Raw genomic sequence first — 23,288 nt, 5'->3', positions numbered from 1 at the left:
ATGTGATAATGTTTGACCAAGTTATAAAAATGATCAACATGATGTGGTACGAGTGACAGGTTATTCGCTGCAAAATGTCGAAAACCCAGTTTCGTTCTACAACTTTCAAAATTTGACCTTTGCATAACCTTTAAAGGTCCCAAAAAATGTTGTGGACATTAAAATAAGGAAACAGGATACGTGCTATAGCTTATTGGAGTTAGTTCGTCGAAGAAGGTCGAAAACCCGGTTAGATCCCCACAACTTTGAAAATTTGACCTTTGTGAACTTTAAAGGTCAAAGGTCAAGGATTATGACCGTTGGTGCTAAACTTCCTCTGGAACATTCCAGGAAAAATACAACGTCATATAGGCTATATGGCATTTCACACTCTTCAGATTATCCATACTTTGATGAAATAAGCGTAAAAACAAACTTGGAGGGGGCGCCACGGGCAAGGTGTCCGAGATAGAGCAAAATGGTTTGAAGACTTGAGGTGGGGAATGACCTCAATATTATGCATAAAAAATATTGTCAACCTAGCTCTCAAAGTTTGGGCGGTCGTATGAATTTTTATGTCAAAATTCGCAATTTTCTAAGTTCGTGACCTTGTGACCTTGACCTTGGGACGAAAATGAAAATTCGTGCTCCGTGGGGCTATGCAGGTGCCATTGGGCTAACCAAATACCGAAACCCCTGCCAGATTCGATAAACCCCCTCGGAGAAGATGTAAATTGAAATCGACTACCCCCTAAAAACATGTTTTTTGGGTGTGGCTCCACCCATAATGGGCGCACCATGCCCATTCTCAGGAAAACACAACGAGATCATGATATAAACCTCCCACCAAAATTTTATCAGGATCGGATCAAAACCCACGGAGCTATGCTCGGGACAGACAGAGAGACAGACAAGCCGGTAGGCGGACATGGGTAGTCAAATTTAGTCGTTTTTCAGCCGTTACTAGCCAACAAAAGCGTCCATAGCAACGGTTCTTTCTCACACATAACTAGGACATACCATGCACCTACCATACCAGTTTCATGTATATCTGACTCTTAGTCTCGGAGATATCACGAACTTCGTTATTTTATTGTTTTCGACCAGGGTTCATTCAAAGTCTATCTTCTCCGACAGTTTTCATTGGATCCGCCTGGAAATTTTTGACAATATGGCTGAATGTACTGCCCACAGTCGCTCATGGCCCGATTTTTGATTTTCGAAAAAAAAATTTGAGATTTTTTTTGAAAATTTCAAAGGTCCGTTGCCATGGGTCCATAGCAACGGTTCTCATTTGCACACAACTAGGTCATTGTATAAACCTACCAACCAAGTTTCATCGAAATCGCCATTGTATTAACGGAGCACTGGACCGAACAGCCATACATACAGACAAGCCGTTAGGCGGACATGGGTCGTCGACTACCCAATAGAACCTGACGCGATGGGCCCGTTCGATGGGGAATGACCTGAGGATTAAGCACAAGAAAATTCATGATTCTTGCTTCAAGGGTTAATGCTGCAGATTGTTTTTTCGTTAAAATACCCCCACATTTTGAGGTTTTTTTGGCCGTTGCTAGGCAACAGAGGGGTCCATAGCAACGGTTCTTTCTCACACATAACTAGGACATACCATGAACCTACCATACCAGTTTCATGTATATCTGACTCATAGTCTCTGGGATATAACGAACTTCGTTTTTTATCTTGCCAAAACGAAGTTTTTGCAAGATATGTTCGTCAGCTTGTATGTTTTTTTTTTTGTTTTTTTTTTGTTTGTCTTTAATCACGTATAAATAATTCTGCAGAGAACAGTTATCATTGGAAATTTTTGTAACTTCGCATATCAGAGGCCTATAGAGGTCCCTTTCAGTGCACAAAATTTTGAAGGTCAAGGTCAAAGGTCAAGGTCACTTTGTCGCAAATCAGGGGAGTTGACGAAACCCTTATTTTTTGAGTAATTTTTAACGGATCGCCTTCAAACTTCATGGGAATATAGTTCATGGTCTGGCGCTCAGCTGATTAATTTTTGGTGGCGATTGGCCTTGACCTTCATGGTTCGTGCCTGAGGTCAAACATATTTGACCCCAAGGTCAAATTTTCAAGTTTTAGGGACCATATCGTGTAGTACCTCAAATTGAACACCTCGATGAGTGCTTTCTAGATATGTCAAGCTTGAGACATTATGACGTCATTTGGTGACGTTATGAGGCAAACGCATATTTTTCATGGTTACTCTGTAGAACGATTCTCATCGGAATCTCTCGTAGGCAGATATTCCTCAAGGAGTCGCTCCTGGTGGATAGCAACTCTGTTCACCTCAGTGTGACCTTAAAGAAGTCACACGTGGTCACCTTTTGGAAAGAGACAAGGGTGACATTGGTTTATTTTATTGTTTTCGACCAGGGTTCATTCAAAGTCTATCTTCTCCGACAGTTTTCATAGGATCCGGCTGGGAATTTTTGACAATATGGCTGAATGTACTGCCCACAGTCGCTCATGGCCCAATTTTTGATTTTCAAAAAAATATTTTTTTTATTATTTTTCTAAAATTTCAAAGTCCCGTTGCTGGGCAACGGTGGTGTCCATAGCAACGGTTCTCATTTGCACACAACTAGGTCATGGTATGAACCTACCAACCAAGTTTCATCGAAATCGCCATTGTATTAACTGAAATCGCCATTTTAAATACTGATAATAAGGTAAGAAAAAAAAAATCTCAAAAAAAATTTTTTTTGATTTTTTTTTCGACTACATCAACTACCCAACAGACACCAATAACGAATATAGTGGTCACTTACTGACTCGTCAACCAATAAATAAAAAGAACTTTTTATTTTCTGAGGTAAATGAATTAATTTCAAAGCAAAATCAATCAAAATGCCAGGAAAGAGACAAAGAGCAGATGCTTATCGTGGGTTGACTTACAGCTAAACACAGACAAGGGTACCCAACAGATCATTCGTGGGGGGGGGGCGGGGGGGGAGAATCGTCTCGCTCACCAGAAAGTAGTCGTCCGTGAGGTGAAAACGTCCTGAAATGTGTGCGTGCGTGTCACATCCGTCGCCAGCACCCAGCCTTGCCGTGCACCTTCTCGCGAACAACCTTGAATGCCAGTCGAAGTCTGGAGGGCACCGAGATCATCTGTTGCGGGTTTTGACCCTGGTGCTGCGACACGGGCAGTTCCTCGCACTTCACGAAACTGGATACGTCCAGTGACACACACAGTCCGTCGGTGACTGACCCGCGCCTCACTCGTCGGCGCTGCTCACACCCACACGCGCACCACACACTCGCTTGCCCAAGCACTGGGAAGGACGAATTGTCTCGTTGTTGGCACTGGTCAGGCACCCACACGCTCGCTTTCTTCTCCTTTTGCGCACTTACACCCGCTTCTTGCTCGCTTCTCGCGCTTACTTCTCGTTTTCTTTCTCCCTCCCTGGCTTTCTTTCGCCCCGCTTTCTTTCGCCTCCGCTTTCCTTTCACTTATCTCGCCTCCGCTTTCCTCTTTCAAAACGGACTTCCAATTTGTTTTATATCTGTGGGCCGTCTCCGAGGGTGCAGTCCCGCCCCACTTGCGCACGGTTACCATGACGACCCGTGCGCTCTCAAAAAAGGCGGGCGTCAGAGCTCGCAAAAGAATGTTGCTGAGGAAAAATGAGGGCGGCCTTCAGAGCTCGCGAAAGAACGTTGCTGAGGAAATATTGTTACGGATTTGGAAGCCTCTTGCACACAGACAGTCAGCAGTCCAAAAGTTTAGTTATTTCGTTAAGTATATGTGTATAGTTAGAATCCATTCCCTGTGTTTAACAGGAATTTCATGTGTGCGCTGCGAGTTATTTTGTTGTTAGTTTTTTTTTAATATATCCCCCAACAACAACATCCTGCTTTGTTCCGCCACCCAACCAAACCTTCGCGCACCTACTCCATTATCCACGTGTTTTTGGCTGAAGGCGTGGGTGGAGCCTCCATCGCCTCAGATCGAGGCTCCGCTCCGAAGAAGGGCAGGGAGTGTTTCCTCCAGCCAATGGACGAAGAGCGAGCAAAGCCGAGGTGCTCTAGCCAATGGGAAGCCAGAAGGCCGGAAACAACTACAGATCCTCTTCGGGGGGCGGTCCACCGACACGCCACTCATCCAATGGGAGGCAGAGTTACCTCAGGACGGATCCCTCCCACCTCATAGGAGGGGTTGAAGAATTGTCGGTGTGATCCATCTGGGTTGTCTCATCTGGTCTGCTGGCCATGTTCCGCCTTGGTGCTGGCTGGTGTCTTCCGCTTCGTCTTGGTTCCTTGGTGCGAGGTTGTCCATGTGGGTTTGAGTCCCACCGTGGTGGTTGGAGCGTCCGATCTTCCCAAGCCCTTCCACAAGAATCCCAAGCTCCACAAGGGTAGGTCGGCAAGCCGTGCGAACGTGGCCAGGTACCAGCAGAACTCTGACCCTCCAGTTCGCCTATCCTCCCAGGCTTGAGGTCTGAATAAAGGCCAGCCGGCTCCATTTTCTTTTGGTGTGTGTGTGTGTCTGTGGTGGTGCCGTCTGATAAGTAGAAATTATATAAGTGCTTTTGCTCACTGTACCTTGCCTGCATATTCGTGATAACTCTGCTCTGTCTCCCTCCCTATTATAAATAAACCCCTGTTAAATGTACCAGCTCGTTGCCTGTCGTTTCTATCATTGACCCAGCACGGTGCGGGCTTGAGAAGTAGTAAGGCCGTTTGTGCCGTAAATTGTCATTTGGACCGGCGCAGCATTGGTAATTTCCGCTCTGTTACACTGGACCCGAGTCGGTAACAGCGACTCGGTTCGGACAAAGCCGGCCGAGGGTATGGCTTCCCCGGTAGTTAGATGGCCTAAGTACTTAGGTAAATTGGAATAGACAAGTGGACCCTCTGAAGACTCCGTTCTCCGGCCCGGTATGAAGAGAGTCAGCAGAAGAGGATTCACCACAATGCAGCTTTATTGAAGGACCACACGCCAGCAGAGTTGGTGTTGGCAGCTCAACCAACAGTGGAGAGCTCCCAAAACCACACTGAGTTTTACATTCAAAAACTCTCCCTTATATACAATCTATCTCTAATTCCAATCTATTTCTGGTTATACTTTAACCCTAGTTGGTGTGACAAGAGCTCATTTTTCAGGGCCTAACAGTCGTCCCTCTCCCACGTACAAAATTTTTTATCACTGTGGGATGGTTGCAGGACAAACAGAAATCCCTTTTAAGTTCACATAAATCTAAAGAGAAAGACAGGTCTGGCTTTGGTTGAGAGCCCAGCCCTAGTCACAGTGAATGAACCCAGCTTTATTAGTTTCTCAGAAGTGGAATGTGGGTAGGGTGCAGTCAGGTGCAGCCCTGTGCCAATGATGGACTGCCTGACAGCATTTACATGCTATGACCATTTGAACCTAAACAAAGGCCCAAGAGTGGAATGCTTTAACACAGCCTGCGTCTTTAGAGGGCATCGGGTGGATTGACTTGCTGGGACACCATACCACTAAAAGACAGAGAGTTAAACCAAAGCATTTACAGAGCATTGTAAAAATGGGTTCGAATCCCTACATCTAACTAATATATATGTATTCATTTTATGGATCGGATGTGACCATAACATAGCACTCCTCACAGACCCTACCTCACGCCTTCGAAATATTGGCAACCACGGTCCTTTAAGCGACCCGTCGACTCCGGAGTTATCTGCGGTGACGACCTTTCAATTCCAGGTGATCGGTGGGAGACGGCCCAACTGCTCCGTCTAGCGGTTGTTATCACCACCGGAACCCGGCACCACAACAATATAAGGGCACGCGTCAGAGCTCGCGAAAGACGTGTGTGAACGTGTCTGTCTTAAAGAAAAAAGCTTCCCATAAGAGAGGAGATCTCTCCTTTACCCTTCTCAACGCATCACATTTAAGATCCCATGAGACATGGGGATGGGGCTAATCTGAACATGCATTTAAGGAAATAACTGTCTGAGGACCTGGATGTGTGGATGCATTCATCAGACCAGATTCTGAAATCCGTAACAATATTTAGGTGGGCGTACTTTTGGTTTGCCATGGAAGTGGGTCATGTTTGTACACGTTGTGTAACCTGTTGCTCTCATGAGAGCTTGGTTTTGTATTTGTTGACGTTTTTGTATACTATGGTTTGAAGGAGTGTCCATCCATTCGCCCAATTAGGGCTGATCTAATAGATGGTAGTCCGGATGAACCGTTTGTGGGTTGTTAAAAGTAATTATTTGTGTTGTCCAGAGGTTGTGTTCATGAGTGCGTTTTGTGTGTTGTTTTTTACTGTTGGCCTTGGCAGCGAGGTGGTCTGTGTGTTGTTTAAAGCCCTTTGGGTCTCCAAGGTGATACCCAATAATCCTTACTGTGATAAAATGTGGTTGTGGTGTGTGGCCATAAATGTGGTGATATATACGTAAAGTAACAGTCGCTGGACTCGGACCAGCATGCTGATCCAGATCTGGATGAACAAAGTATACAGCCGACTGGTCGCTTGCTCAAATCCACCACTTGCTCGATCGCCACTTTCACGATGGACCGTCTAAAGAGACAATACGTTGTCCACCGGGAAAGCCGAAACATTTTTTTTAGCCTTGATTTTTTTGGGATACTGAAAATTCTAATGAGGATCTGTCGCTACAACCAGTTGTCCATCGAATATATGGGTCGAGTGATTGACCCCAAGATGGCGCTGCTTAGGTGTAGATGCCCTCCTAATGAGGTTGGCACCAAACTCCTAATGGTCCAGCATTTAATGCCCATCAGGATGAGAATACCAAATAAACAAATGGCGCACAGCCAACTCGCAAATGGTGAGAACAGGTTTTAACAAGTACATAATATAGGGTGGGAGAACAAAGGAAGAGAGAGAAATATGCATCACAGTACTGTAATAATTCTCCACACTATACAGTTATAATCCCACACGCCCACATTATCTTGTTTGGCTTAGCCAGCTGCCTTATCCAGTGATATGACAGAGAGTAACGTAGAGGGAAGGACAAGACACTGCCACCGAAGTGAGGTCCCTTCATCCGTGTGTGGAGATGGCATTTCCCCACGGATACCATTCTGTTATGCAAGACATTTACTTGTAGCATCACCAGGATATATTACTGCAATTACCCCCTAATGAAAAGTCCCCGCTCCCACGCCATCTTCCTTTCATTTCAAGCACACGTTCCCACGAAAATTTGTGGGAGCATGTGGTTGGAATGAGAGGAAGAGAGGGATGCCCCCTGTTGCACCAATGTCCAACTCCTTTGTGGGGCTCGCTCACGGCCAATCTGCCCAAGCTGCATCGAAGGTTTGTGTTCAACTCCTTCGGGGTCATGCTCGAAGCCAACGCTATTCAACACGTCCGTTCCAGACAGGGTCCACACGTCAGTCGACTCGGTGGTCTTGGCTCCTGCGGGCTTTATTTAACTCGCGACCATGCGCTGATTGGTTCTCTGCGTGAACCAACTCGAGTCGTGACACACCCACTGTTGTCATCGTGTCCGACGGCTCCTCACTTCAGCGCATGGTCACAGAATGTTTTTTGGCGATGCCCGGATGGGAACCATCTGCCCTCATTGTGGTGGCTGTCGGTATTTCGTTGTAGAAAACACATATATGGACAGATAACGAAGGAATGATTTGGGGGTCAAAAGGGTAGGGGGGAGGGGGTGGGTGGGGAGTGTTTAGACGCATATGGAGGGGAAGCGGAATCATGATTATCAGCTTCGAATACATTCTTAGACATGTTCCCTATCGTTTCCTCACAGATACCGTACTCTTATGCAAGACATTTACTCATGGCATAATGGGGCTAGATTACTCTCATTACCCCTTGTTGCATTCCCACAAAACTTCCCTTTGCCCCCCCCCCCCGAGTTTTCTCTGAGGTCTGTCCCGAACCTGGGCGGATAATGTTGGGGTCAGCTCTGAACTACAGTATACTGTCTGAACAAACTCTCACACGCATGTACAATTTTTCCCCACTGTACATGTCGAGAACTTCTCACACTCTCATTTGCACATACTTAGACAGTTCTATCCTTTGGTATTTAATAAATTAACAAGGGCCATAATATACAGTGTGGCTTGTACGAGGGTAGAATATTCATTCGTTATGTCATTTTAAATGTTCATTTTTCCTCTCAACACCCGGAGGGTCCTTTATTCCATGCTGTCCCCTTCCACCCAGTGCCCCCAAAGGTCATTGTTTATTGTTGGCACACGTTGGCCGAGATTCCCACTAACAGGCTCATGTTGGGGTGTCCTGCTGGTCGGGCTGCCATGGCAGACTGGTGACGCAGGCCGCAGACTGGTGACGCAGGCCGCAGAGGCTGGCAACAGCCGGCTTCGCTCTAATCTCCTGATCAATCTATTCTTCCGCCTCTACTGGGTCCCTCTGAGCTACATTAAAATTGCTTGGTTCTGATATTCCTTACTAGCAAATACAACCTGTCGCTTTGCTGACGGGAATATTAAGGGAGGGGGGAGAAAGGGGGGGAGATTAGAGGAAGGGAGGGAGGGATGGAGGAGCAAGGAGGGAGGAGAAGTGGGGGAGCCAGGAGAGGGTGGGGGGAGGGGAAGAACGAGGAAGGGAGCGGGGTGGGGAGAGTGGCGCCTCACCAAACATGGCCATACACTCCAGCAGGGGGCGTGGTAGTGAGGAGGATTGGGGGGAAGTGGGGAGGTGGAGGGGGTCTGGGAGGAGGTAAGTATGAGAGGAGGGTTCTTCACTTTCATTTGGGAGTGGCACTTGTGCAGAAGGGGTTGGGGGTAGTACAGGATTGAACAAAATGGGGTAGCTTAAAAACAGCACATGTTAATACAGCACATGGAGACTGCTGAGTGTTGTTCATGGAGGGGGGGGTGGATAGAGGAGGGTGTTTGGGAGGAGGTAAGCATGAGGGGAAGGGAAGGTAAGGCATTGTGAGTGGAATAGAATGTGGTGTGAGGGGAGGGGAAGGGAAGGTAGCGGGAGGGGAAGGGAACAGAAGGGAACGTGGAATGAGGGGAAGGTAAGGGAAAGTGGCATGAGGAGAAGGGGAGGGAGGAAAGGTAGCGTCAAGTGAAGGGAAGGGAAGGGAAGGTAGCATGAGGGGAAGGGAAGGGAAGTTAGCGTGAGGGGAAGGGAAGGGAAGGTAGCATGATGGGAGGGGAAGGGAAGTCAGCATGATGGGAGGGAAGTTAAGGGAAGGTAGTGTGATGGGAGGGGAAGGGAAGTCAGCATGATGGGAAGGGAAGGCAGCGTGATGGGAAGGGAAGGTAGCGTGATGGAAGGTAGCGAGAGGGGAAGGGAAGGGGAAGTAGCGTGAGGGGAAGGGGAGGTAGGGTGGGGGGAGGGGAAGAACGAGGAAGGGAGCGGGGTGGGGAGAGTGGTGCCTCACCAAACATCGCCATACACTCCAGCAGGGGCGTGGTAGTGAGGAGGATTGGGGGAAGTGGGGAGGTGGAGGGGGTTTGGGAGGAGGTAAGTATGAGAGGAGGGTTCTTCACTTTCATTTGGGAGTGGCACTTGTGGAGAAGGGGTTGGGGGTAGTACAGGATTGAACAAAATGGGGTAGATTAAAAACAGCACATGGAGACTGCTGAGTGTTGTTCATGGAGGGGGAGGGATGGATAGGGGAGGGTGTTTGGGAGGAGGAAAGCATGAGGGGAAGGGAAGGTAAGGCAGTGTGAGTGGAATAGAATGTGGTGTGAGGGGAGGGGAAGGGAACAGAAGGGAACGTGGAATGAGGGGAAGGTAAGAGAAAGTGGCGTGAGGAGAAGAGGATGGAGGAAAGGTAGCGTCAAGTGAAGTGAAGTGAAGGGAAGATAGCGTGAGGGGAAGGGAAGGGAAGGTAGCATGAGGGGAAGGTAAGGGAAGGTAGCGTGATGGGAGGGGAAGGGAAGTCAGCATTGTGGGAAGGGAAGGTAGCGTGATGAGAGGGGAAGCGAAGGGAAGGTAGCGTGATGGGAAGGGAAGGTGGCGTGAGGGGAAGGGAAGGGAAGGTAGCGTGAGGGGAGGGGAAGGGAAGTCAGCATTGTGGGAAGGGAAGGTAGCGTGATGAGAGGGGAAGCGAAGGGAAGGTAGCGAGAGGGGAAGGGAAGGGGAAGTAGCGTGAGGGGAAGGGAAGGGGAGGTAGTGTGAAGGGAAGCAAAGGGAAGGTAGCGTGATGTGAGGGGAAGGGAAGTGGAGGTAGTGTGAGGGGAAGCGAAGGGAAGGTAGCATGATGGGAAGGGAAGGTGGCGTGAGGGGAAGGGAAGGGAAGGTAGCGTGAGGGGAAGGGAAGGGTGATAAAATGCGCCCAAACAAACATTTTCTTTTTAACCACCGGGTTCTATATAAAACTGGGCGGGAACATTTAAAAGCCACGCCATCTACCTGGCAAAGGCCTGTCTGCATGCATGGATACTTGCACATGCAGCAACCTTTACACCCCTCCAGTCGGCTCGCTCTGAATCTGATTCGTATATGCAACACCATGGGGAAGCAGTTTTAAATTCAAAACTCAACCATCAGTCCTCAACAGTCCCTTTGAGAGAGTGGACGGATTGGGAGGGGGGAGTGCGTAGAGGGGAAGAGAGAGTGCGGAGATGGGGAGGGGGGAGTGGGGGTGATTCCAGCAGATGTTACTTCCATTTGAACATCCATCCAAGAGTCGGCACACACATTGATGAATTACCCTGCCTGTAAAACATCAGGATAACAGTTTGTAGCTGAGTCAGTATTCAAACTTAGGCGAGACAGCTTGGAGTGAGTGTGTGTACCTCTTGGCTATCCTGCCGTGATGTGGTGATTTATTGCTTTGTAACAACTGAAAACATTTTTTACTCATTGTAATCGTCTCATTTATTTTGCCTTCCTGATTCCGGAAATGTCCCCACAGAGAACCACGCCGCGGTATCGCCAATGAAACTTGAAGAGTGCTCGCCCAACTGGCTTAAGCACTCAAGAAAGCATTCCAACAAAACAGTTGATAAGGAACTGCTGGCTTGGCAAGCGATTAGCGATTGCTAAACCTGGTGTTTGCTTAGTGGTTGGGGTGGGCGGCTTGGGATCCTAGGGTCCTGAGTTCAAGCCCTGTTGGCCGCTGAATTAAAAAAATACACCAGGAGGTTGATTCAGCTTGTCATCCTTCCGAGGTCGGCAAAATGAGCACGAGTGTACTGGTAAGGGGGACACTGCATCAGCGACATTGCCGCGTCCCAACCAATGATGCAACCAGCAGCCACAGGCTGCACTCGATATATATATATATATGTATATATATGTATATGTATATATATGTATATATATATATATGTCAGGTCAGGTATGGGAGCATGTGCCAGAACAGCGCGTCGCTGCGTCCACTTTCCGCCGGTACTCCAGGGGCCTCCGTCTGGCCATCCCCCAGGCAGATGCCAGGCCCATCCCCATCTCCTTGAGATGATGGTCAACCTGCTGCAACCATGAGGCACGTGGTCGGCCCACTGGCCTCCTCCACTCATGAGACTCCCTCGCTGAGAGAATCTGGTGAGCAGGATCAGCGTCAGGAAAACGAGCCACATGTCCATACAGCCGCAGCTGACGCTCACGGACTATGCAGGTAACAAATCTCATCCGAGTCTCTCTCAGCAACCGCTCGTTGGACACAAAATCCGACCAGCGATAGCCAAGGATTCTCCGAAGAGACCTGGTACCAAAGGAATTAAGTCTCCGTCTCAGATCCTTGGTCAAAGTCCAAGTCTCGCACCCATAGAGCAAGACTGGAAGTACCAAGGACCTGAAGACTCGGACTTTCGTCCTCCCGCACAGGTACCGGCAGCGCCACACCCCATGATCCAGTGAATCCATGACTCAGGCCCGACCCAGACGTCTATTGACCTCCGGCTCACAACCTGCGGAGACATGAATATCACTGCCAAGGTAAGTGAATCTATCCACGACCTCAACATCCTCACCACAAACAGACACAGACAGGACAGCAGCATCCAAGATGTCACCGAAAGCCTGGATCTTTGTTTTGACCCAAGAAATCCGTAATCCCAACGGCTCCGACTCCTCATTCAGCACCTCGAGGGCCCCCAAGAGGATGTCTAAAGTCTCCGCAAAGATGACTGCATCATCTGCAAAATCAAGGTCCGAGATCTTGACATTGCCAAACGATGCACCGCAACTTGATCTCTCCGACATCCTCCCAAAAATCCAGTCCATACAAGTGCTGAAAAGTGTGGGGGCAAGTACACATCCCTGACGAACTCCAGTAACAACTGGAAATAAGTCAGAGGCGGTACCACCACACTTCACAGCACTCTCAGTACCAGAGTAGAGTTCAGACATCAGATCGATCAGTTTCGGTGGCACCCCACGAAGACCAAGAATCCTCCAGAGGACATCCCGATTCACTGAATCGAGCCGCTTTACAGAGATCAACATAGGCTGCAAGCAGCCCTGCCGAAACTCTCGTCTGCGTTCAGTGAGGACACGAGTAAGGATACGGTCAATCGTTGACCTCTTTGGTGTAAAGCCCTGACTGCTCTGGACGCTGGTGCTCAAGCAGATGGTGGCGAACCCTATCAAGAATTATCCGAGCAAAGACCTTGCCCGGCACTGAGAGCAGCGTCACCCCTCGGTAGTTGTTGCAGTCTTGGCGATCACCCTTCCCTTTCCAGAGAGGGACAACAAGGCCCCTCTTCCAGTCAGTTGGGATGATGCCTGTGTTCCAGGCAGAGCACAAAACTGCATGCAACGACGCGAGTGCAGCATTTCCACCAGCCTTGAGAAGTTCAGCATGGATGCCACAGATCCCTGCAGCTTTGCCCCGTTTCAACTGGTTCACCGCAGCCCGTGTTTCCACAAGCGATGGTGGACCACAGTTGATTCGAGGGTCAGCAACAGGGATTGTAACACCCTTGACGTCAACTCGACAGCTGGGGGATCAGCCTGGTTACAACCGCTCAAAGTAACCGGCCCAGCGGGCCTTCACTTCAGACTCCTCTGTCAAGAGCCTACCACTCTCTGCTCGAACTGCAGTGCTCCGAGGGATGGGCTTGGATGGGCATCGTAATGCGCGAATTCCCCTGTGGCGGGACGAGAATCACCTGTCCACAGGTGATGCTCTACCCCTCACAGATTCCTCGCACATAGGCCTCCTTGTCCACCCTCAGTGCACGTACAGCTCTTACGCCTCAGCTCCTGAACAGCTCAGCTCTGCCATTCAGCCTGGCCCTGCGACTCTGGTCAATGGTATCCAGTGTCCCTTGAGAGACAAAATTCTTCTTTGCCCTGCGGTGAACTCCAAGGCATCCACCGGCAACATCAAGGACGGTGGTCTTGAAGGTGCTCCACAACTCTTCAGGACCCCCAAAGCACCCAGACCCCCAAGTGTCCACTCAGCCTGTTAGCAAACTCCTCAGCTACTCTCTCATCCCTGAGCTTGGCAACATCCAGCCTAGGCTGGGATGGTCCATTCTCCAGGATTTAAGGTGCAGCTTTAGAGTTGCTACAACAAGCCTGTGGTCAGTATTGAGGAACTGAGCACTCCAGTAGACCCTGCAGTTCTGGATCATCCTCCAACGACCGTCAATGAGGACATGGTCAATCTCCTTTGCCACACCGCCAGCGTTGGAATACCAAGTCCAGCGATGAGCTTGTGGGCGCTGAAACCATGAACCAGCCACCCTAAGTCCATGACTTCTTGCAAAGTCAAGGAACTTAGTGCTATTCTGGTTCATGGTTCCTGACCCATGGGGACCAACACACACCTCATAACCATCCCTATCAGTTCCAGTCGATGCATTGAAATCCCCAAGACTAGAAGTATCTCGTCTGGGGCACTGATCAACCACAGACTCGAGTGTGGCGTAGAATGCATCCTTCACGGTAAGATCACTCGCCTCAGTCGGAGCATAAATAGAGACCAGGGAAATGACACCTAAGGAGTGACGAATCCTTAATCTCATAATACGCTCGTTGACCGGTGTTACCTCATTATCATTGAGGTCAGCTTATTGGACACAGCTACAGCAACTCCTTGGGTATGGTAACCATCAGAGCGACCAGACCAATAGTAGGTGTAACCACCCACCATTATCTCGCCGCAATCCGGTCTCCGAACCTCAGAGAGAGCTGCAATCCCGATGTCCAAACGCTTGAGCTCAGATGATAACAGAGACAGGTGATCATCCTCTCTCTTAGGGATAGGACATTCCAGGCACCCACCCCCGAAGGGACCGCCACAGGTTAACCCAAGGAGGCCGCCGTCTGGTGCACGACACCTCAGCACCACTCCGACACACTCTCCCGCAATCTGACCCAGGGATGTTACCCCGTGGTTTCCCTCCTATCAAAGATTGGGGGTCCCAGAAGGCTTTGCCCCCAATCCCATCATCCGGTGAGCTGCCCTGCGAAGAAGCTGCACAGGAGGTACTCCCACGGAGTGGGTTTTCAGATTTTTTTGCGTTTTTTGCGTTTTGCGGAATGAAGGGTTTTACGGTGGCCGGAGTGCAAATCCTGCCACCAACCTCCTAATTAGAAGTAACCCCAACTGCAGGAGGACGTCCGCAGACACAGTTGGGCACTAGATATGGATGGCCGTTGGCTCACAAGGAGCTCCTCCGCCCTTTGACAGGTTTTGTTTTTAATCCTGCTGGGTGTCCATATCCAAACACCCCCCTCACCAGAAAACCTGGTGGGGGAGACGGTTTAGTCGCCGACAACCCGACCATGGAACAGGTTAGTACAGGTTTACATGGTACCTGTAGCAGGTCACAGATCGAACCTGACCTGACAAAGATGTATATATATATATGTATATATATATATGTATATATATATATATATATGTATATGTATATGTATATATATATATATATATATATATATATATATATATATATATATATTGCTGATCCGTCATATTAAAGACCACCTGGATCAAATGTTCAGATTCTAAAAATGAACTTTTTAATTTTTTTTTTTAGCAGTCGGAGCTGCAGCTAAGTTCAATTCCAGAGCTTAAATTTTGTAATTTAATTAGTTTAATAGATTCCAGAGGTGATGGCATGTGTGGAAATTAAAGCCACAATCGCTGGCGTCTCCAGGCGTTTATATGCATTGCAATGTATCCAGCGATTCATGGGTATGATGATATGGGTGAGGAAAGTGAAAAAAAAAAACAACAAAAAAACTATTGTTAAGAAATCATTGTGGCCTGTTCCAAGTTGAGGCCTTATTGAGCAGGCCAAAAAACAATGGCGAATTGAGACCTCAGTGAAGGAACCAGGATAAGAGCAAGGTGGCAAAGGATGTTCCTGATTGAAGATGTAATTAAATAAGGCAGTTATTTATCTTCAAAAGGGGTGTTTTAATGAAGCCAAACTCCCAGTCCTGACTCGTGCACTCCCTTGGAGTTTCCTTAGTTTGAATACTAGGTTTTATGGTTTTGGAGTTGTGGAGGAGGCACGCACGCACGCACATACAGAGTACATATTTATTTCCCCTGAGGAATCATTTCCACAACAATATATAGTGTTGCAGTTTTGGAAAACCGCTTGCCTCCATGGCAATGGCACCCAACATACGGTGATACTCAGGTTGTTATTTCATTAGTATTTGTGTAGTTAGTCCTCCCCTCATGTCTCATGGGTTAACGGGACGAATTGCGTTGCGTGGGTCTTGTAGTTAGGTCGAATAAATATCTCCTTGATTTGTACTCTGACTCCTACTCTAACCCTTTCCTTTTAGCTATAGTACACAACAAGCATGCAAGCACACATGCCATTCAACAGATAATTGTTTAATAAGCACACCGCAATACCTCATGTGGCTCGGATCATCCCTGTTGCACACAAGACAACCTGCCCTGGGAATTTGGTGCCAATTTCCAACCAGCACCTCACTCACCAAATTTCACCACTTTGACCACAAATGGCTCCCGCACATGGGAAAAGGCTTTTCCTGGTGGCTCTCCGGCGGATCCTTGGCGGCTTCCAGGCGATTTACCTGGCGGCTCCGTTTTCGGCTTTTTGCTGGCGTGTGCCTGCCCCTTTATGTGGTCAAGCAAGTGTGTGGTTTCGAGACCTTCCGGCTTGCTCGCATCGTCTCCTCATTGGTCCTGGCACGTCGAAGATTCACGCACTTCCAGACCTCCACAGACGGGCCAGCTGTTCGTCCTTCCGCTGTCTGTCCTTCCACTGTCTGGCCTTCTGCTGTCTGCGTCCCAGGAGAATGGGTGCTTATTATGGTGGTGGCGTTCCATTAATGCAATGTGTAATACGTGTCGTTCAAAATGAAAGGTTTTTAGGTGGTGAAAATTAATAGAATGTAACCCCTTCCATCCATCAATTACGTTCCATGTCAACCGTTATCCGTGCATGTTTACAGGGTTATTTTAGTCTGGACCCATTTACAATAATGACTCTGACGACGAATGAGGGTTTTCCCTACGTGAGATGGGGGTCGGACAACGAAGGAGACGAAAGGATGAGCAGGTGATATGACATTACGAGAGGTGAAAGGGTGAAGCTTACACATGGAAGCATGAAATGTGGAGATTAAGAATGCCAGGGAACGGGATTCTGGATGATTACCGGATAGAATAAGAAGGGGATGCCCAAGATAAACCCACACAATGCATATATCTCTCAAATCGGGAAGACACAGGGAGGGGAATCTAATTAATGACATAGCTCACTCTGGGAACCAACGTGTTTCTTATATGCTTGGGAGTCTATTTGCAAAACCACTACAATATAATTAGGTGACAGTTTGATCCCCAACTTCAGTTTTCACTCATCAAGAGGTTTTAATGTCAAGCATGTGATTTAATTCATCATTTGCTTAAAAAAGTTAATTTAGACCTATTTATTTGTGAACATCTGTCATGGCTTGGACTTGTAGCTTAAAACGCGCACAATTTTATACATTCATAAAATCAAAACTCGAGACCCCACAAGCACGCCACCTACCTTATTCTTCGAAGGAAATGCTCATCTCTCCAAATATCCATATGTGGACCCACTCGTGTAACCACAGCACCAACGCAGGCAACTTACCGTAATTCATGTAAACCAGAAGCCTGAAAGGCCTGATAAGATGGACATAAAGATGTATGGACATAGAGACATCAGGACATCGGGACAGACTGGCAGAGAATATGTATATGTTGCGCGCGCACGTGCACACACACACACACACACACACACACACACACACACACACACACACACACACACACACACACACACACACACACACACACACACACACACACACACACACACACACACACACACACACACACACACACTTCTATAAGGCCTTAAAAATGCCAGACTTCATTATAGCTTGTTGTTTTGGCAGTGGGACAACACATATTAACAGGACATCGGGTTGCTGTAAAGATCTTGAATCGTCAGCGGTTACGCAATCTGGCTGTTGTTGAGAAGGTTCGTCGGGAGATATGCAACCTCAAGCTCTTCCGACATCCACATGTCATCAAGCTGTAAGTCATTATTCTTTGCTCCACTCGTGTGTCTCCCTTATCTGCTTGCTTTCCAGTTTACTCTCTTGTTTTCCCAGAACTGAAGTCGTTGAACAATTCTCATCTCTTGTCTCATTACCGCCCCCATTTAAAAAATAAAACAAAGGGGGGGGGATGTAATTGGCTCTCTTTGTCTGTCTGTCTGTCGATCACACTATCTCTGCTTAAACGGTTGTGCAGAAATTCACCAAAGTTGGTACTTATGATCACCACATAGCAAGAACGTGTGAGAGCCATACAATTTTGGCCCCGCCCCCTGGGTCCCTAGGACGGGGTCAAAATGTCAAATGCCAAAAATGCTATTCCGGGCATATTTTCAAGCATTTTTGAAATTGAACTTTGCATGTACAATCAAAATTGGGGGAGGTACGAAATATGTAACGATTCCTTGAATTTGACCCCCAGTTCATGTCCCTGGGTAGCGGACTTCGGGTCACAGGAGGTCAATAATTCAGATCGAAGGCTGTGTCGGAAGAAGTATTTTTTTTTAAACTCATAATTTGATATTGGGTCATTCCTGGTGGAACTTTTTGCCATCTTTTAACTTTGCTTTTGGTGGGAAGTGTGGGGATTTGTGTTGCAATTGCTTTTGGCTTTGATACTGTCTTTTGCCTGTATTTGTCAGATACCAGGTGATTTGCACCCCAACAGACATTTTCATGGTCATGGAGTATGTATCGGGAGGCGAGCTGTTTGACTACATTTGTAAGCATGGCAAGGTACATCCCATTTATCCTCATGCCGGTACTGGGTGTTTACTTTGGTTTGTGCTTTTCCTGCTGGGAAATTACTGAAGGTTTGAAACGATTCCTGTGGTTTTTAACTTGAAGGTAGTTTCAGCTCTCAGGGGTTCATAAGTAATCTTGTGTGCCTTAACGGCTGCATCTGTTTGTTGGGTTGAAACCTCAGATCCAATGGTTTTGATACTCCTGCAGGAGAGTAACTTTTTATTTTCGATGCATGCATTTCCTTTATTGAACGAACCATCAATTAATAATTTTTGAAAAGAAAAGTTTATATTTTATTCATCGGGCTGATCTTTATACCTTCATATGTAGCAACATTTTGATCACATTTAAAAAGCAGTTTCATCTAGAAATATTTTATTTCATCCGACAACTCCAAAATGTGCTCCGATTAAATTTTGAACCGATGATCAACAAGTGGCGTTTATTCCATTTCCCATTGAAAGTTGGTTGAAGGAGAAGCACGGAGGTTGTTTCAGCAAATAATCTCGGGCGTGGACTACTGCCACCGGCACATGGTTGTACACCGAGACCTCAAACCGGAGAATGTACTTCTGGACAGCAACATGAATGCAAAGATTGCAGATTTTGGTACGTTGGGTTTTACGGTGGTTTTAATTCTCCATGAAAGTGTTTGTTAATAATGGTTATGGCTATGAATATTGAATGCTTTCTAATTATGAGAACATTCACGATATAAATAAAAGGATGCTGTCTGTCGTCGTTTCCTATCTGCTCTTTCAATGCTTCAGCATCGCCACCAAATTTCGTTGGATAATTAATAATGTTTGTGTTCTGTTTACAGCATCTAAATTTACTTCCAACTCCTCTTTTTTTTGTTCCGTTCAGCCCAATCTAAATTATGCTTTTTTTTTTCAAAGCACTGCATGATGCCGAAGGTCATCCTTCCAGCTATTAATGCATTATAACACAAGATCCTTCCAAGGAATGTTGACGAAGAAGGAGGCCATTAGGCCCATCAAAGCCTGTGCTATTATTACCATCTTATGGTTGTGTTTTTTTTCCTGTGCTCTATCCTTTTTAAATGCTGAGCATCAAGCAAGGAAGTAACACGTACCATATAGAAACATTTGGGATGATTCGGTCAGGGTTCGAACCACTGACCTCCCAGATTCAGAGCGGACACTCTCTAACCACTGCGCCACCGATTTGACTGTATGTAGTCCATTTGACTGTTTGTTTCAGGTTGTTAAAATTAAATTTGTTTACAACCGGCAGTTTTCTTGCAGGATGCTGTTTAATGTGACTTGCAATGTTGTTTAAGCATGGAAAGGTGATACAATTCAGACTACAGGATATACAGGATGTGCTCTTCATGCATAAATGGCAGAATTTTTCACATTCCCTCCTTTAACTTCCCATGTCCAATAAATGGCACTTATTGTGGGGCTGTTCTACACTTGGTAAATTTCAGTGGCTGACCCATTAAAAATGCTCTCTCCCATTTTCTGGCCAGTGCATTTTCACAATCGCAGGTGTGTATTTTATTTAAGTTACTCATCAATTTTTGCACATTCAATTTGGTTGTTGGCCTTGCCATTCCCTAAGGGATGAGGGTATTATAATTAGTTTGCGTCTGCGCTTCTGTGCATAGGCGTGTGCCTGTTGGTCGGCGTAACATTCACCATCAGCATACAGACCAACTTCAATTTTGCGCCTCTGCGCATCATACTTTAATATTGTTTCGTTTCCTTGAGTGGTATTTAGCACAATTTGACAAAGTTGTTGGGTGTAACCATACCAATTAAAAATCTAATTTCATCACAAGTTGATTTTGCACTTGAATATGAATTCTGTCCAAGTTGGAGACCATTAATCCTGTTTTATACTTTGTTTTCTCCTCACTGTCTGTCTGTGTGACTCGGTGTTATTAGGTCAGCTCGCTGACCTAATATAACCGTTCGATGTCCTCAGATCCGTCTGTCTGTCTGTCTGTCCGTCCGTCAACAATTTTTATCTCCTCCTAGATGTCTCGGCCGATTGAGTTCTAACTTGACACGATGATAATACTAGTTGCTCTCTATAGATCGTCTGAGCCCTTTTTTGCATTTTCGCCTCTGGGTCAAGGTTATAGGGACACACACACACACACACACACACACACACACACACACACACACACACACACACACACACACACACACACACACGCATTTAAAGGCCATTTTCCCCGCTAAAGCAGGGGTTAGCCGGCTAGGTTATAGGGTCATCAAGTGTAAAATGACCGATTGGTCGAATGGCCTATAAGGAAGCATCGGATGGCTTTTATGCATCATGGGTTTCATAGGGATTATTAAGAAGATTTAATTCAACCAACTAGTTTCTCGTTACCTGTGTCGTCTGGCCCTGTTTATTGGGCAACACGAGGTCCGCTGACTTCAACACGGCTTCGCACGATTATTTTAACTTCAATTTACATTCTGTTTTCACTTTTCATCGTCGCTCAGGTTGATGAACACTCGGTTGCATCAAGTTTTGTGAAAATTTAATGTTTATATCCTCGGTCTGTGTGGAATGCATTGCAGCGAGGGGTAGCTTCCACGGGCTTCCATCCGTTTCTATGCCATATAACGAGGCTGTCTTAAGTTCGAGTTGATTTCTGTTTTCACTTTTGGGACCTTCTGGTGTAGCTACACGTTTAATGAAGATAATTTTCAAGCAAATCAGCTCAGAAACACACTTTTCATGAGGAAAATATATTCAATTCAAATAACCGTGACACTCTGGTAGGGACACCACATGCTTTCCGTTCACTGCTTCACCTCATAACCTGTCCTCTTGAGGGACTGCTTATTCGTAGTGACTGTGAGATTAATGTTTATATTTTAGATGGTTTGGGGATGTGCTCTACAAGTATCCGAAAGAATTCCGGTGAAAAACGGACATTTTAAGATTTTGTTAGGGCTTTTCATCCGACGGCGAGCTGGCTGGTCACGTGACGCCGTGCAGACAGCGAGTGATTGAGCTCTCAGTGGCCCGAGGGTCCTTTTTAGTTGGGGTCCAGCTCTGTCCTGGACCTGGACACAGCAATTAAATGCACACACTTGGAGTATTTATTTCACGGCCATCAACGCGGGTTTGGAAATTGTATAATGATGTTGGGAATGATTCCTAGAATATGGAGATTTTTACTTCGAGCGGCCTCACGCGTTTATTTTAAATTCAATTTGAATTCTGTTTTCACTTTCCGTAGTCGCTGAGGTTGATTAACACTCGGTTACATCAAGTTTTGAATCCAAGCTGACCGTCAAACACGCTCGGGTGTATTTTTATGGGCTGTACTTTGAAAGAAAAAATCTTGTACAGGAGATCCATTTGTGTGACTGGTGTCCTGGTAGTTCCCATTTTGATTAATTAATTATAAAAAATTAGACAGGTTAACTTTATCTGGCCAAGAACCACACTTTCCGTCTCTCTGATACCCCTCTCGTGCCATCAAGTGCAGAGGGTTGCCGAGGCAGTTTCATTGGCTGGAGAGTACAACGCAGGGAGTGAGAGCAGGAATTTGGAATTTGTTCACAGTGCCTGCAATAGCAGGCTTGCTCTTCGCGAAGGACACTGTAGGATCTTTAACATCCACCAACAAATGCAGGTCAGGTCAGGTCAGGCCAGGCCAGATCAGATCTGTGACTTGCTCCAGGTAACATGTAAACCTGTACAAACCTGCTTCATGGTCAGGTTGGCAGCGACTAAACCATGTCCTCCACCCGGCTTCCTGGGAAGGAGGGTGTATGGATATGGATGCCCAGCAGGATTAAAAAAAACAAAACCTGTCAAACCCAACCCTAACAGCTCCTTGTGAGCCAAAGGCCATCCACATATGGTGTCCAATTGTGTCTGCAGACATCCGTTTTCCTGATGCTGATCCTACTTATCAGATTCTCTCAGTGAGGGAGCCTCGTGAGTGCAGGAAGTCAACGGGCCGACCACATGCTTCATGGTTGCAGCAGGTTGATCGGCATCTCAAGGAGATGGGGATGGCCAAACGGAGGCCCCTGGAGTACTGGCAGAAAGTGGATGCGGTGACATGCTGCTCCGGTGCATGCTGTTGACACTTGCTCTGGCGCATACTTGACCTGAACTGATGTTGGCAGATGGGACGCCCGTTTTATGTCCATACGAGGGACGGCACACACATTGATGAATCACCCTGCCTATGAAACACCGGGATTACAGTTTATAGCTGGACCAAGATTCAAACTCAGGCTCGACAGCTTAGCAACGAGTATGCGTACCTCCAGGGCATTTTGCCAGCCCATATGAACTATTTCAAACATAATTTTCATATATGTGGAAATTTATTGCATGAATTGTTAGCCTCTCACATTTTCAAAGGAATGCAAAATGCTGTTGTAACGCTGCAGTTTGTCAGTTGGTGATTTTGTGACTTCACACTGATTCTCAGATCAATAGTAATCTACGCATATATCGTGGTAAGGCTCTCATACCGGGCGTAGTGGCGTGCGCCTGTAATCCGGCTACTCGGAGGCTTGGGTTGGAGGATCTCTTGAGGACGGGTGCTCTGCACTGGGCCACGCTATGAGAGGGTGTAGGGCAGCCCGGAATCATGGCGAGACCCAATCCTTATCCCTGTGTCGTAAGAGGTGACCAGGGTTACGTCAGGAAGGGCATCCGGCGTAAAACCTATGCCAAATCAGTATGCGGATCATAACGGATGATCTGCTGTGGCGACCCCTAACGGGAACAGCCAAAAGACGAACAACATATCGTGGTAAGGCTCTGCGTTGTTACCCTGCACACGCAAAGTGAAAAGCGGGGTTAAGCAATTGGTGTGTCTGATCAGTTTATGATAAGGATCAAAATATTTAAATTTAATGTTACATTTTAAACACAAATCGGAACACGAATAGGAAGACAAGTTTGCAGTTTTACCGTACTTTGGCTTTGAATTTGTCCCAATGCACATGTGCAGAGAGGAGTGAGATAATATTTTTACTCTGTCTGCCTGCCTGGCAGTCAAACAAAACTGAAAAATCATTCCAAACAGGAAACGTACTGTTTTTAAGGACACAAACAACA

General features: G+C 46.9%; 1 protein-coding gene across 2 annotated transcripts in view; it reads left to right on the top strand.

Moving 5' to 3' along the window:
• Nucleotides 1–23,288, top strand: part of LOC147018333 (5'-AMP-activated protein kinase catalytic subunit alpha-2-like) — a 61,018-nt gene that overhangs the window by 4,720 nt on the left and 33,010 nt on the right. For both annotated transcript variants that reach the window (XM_085897889.1, XM_085897888.1), the window contains exons 2-4: nucleotides 17,301–17,442; nucleotides 18,107–18,200; nucleotides 18,674–18,818. In XM_085897889.1, coding sequence (XP_085754015.1) covers nucleotides 17,301–17,442; nucleotides 18,107–18,200; nucleotides 18,674–18,818 — 381 coding nt within the window. The remainder of the gene's footprint in view (nucleotides 1–17,300; nucleotides 17,443–18,106; nucleotides 18,201–18,673; nucleotides 18,819–23,288) is intronic.

This window comes from Eptatretus burgeri, chromosome 10, assembly GCF_056783735.1.
Source record: "Eptatretus burgeri isolate ZD-2024b chromosome 10, Ebu_testis_v1, whole genome shotgun sequence".
NCBI lineage: Eukaryota > Metazoa > Chordata > Myxini > Myxiniformes > Myxinidae > Eptatretus > Eptatretus burgeri.
The sequence above is the reverse complement of the archived record's forward strand: the minus strand, read 5'-3'. Positions and strand labels throughout refer to the sequence as shown.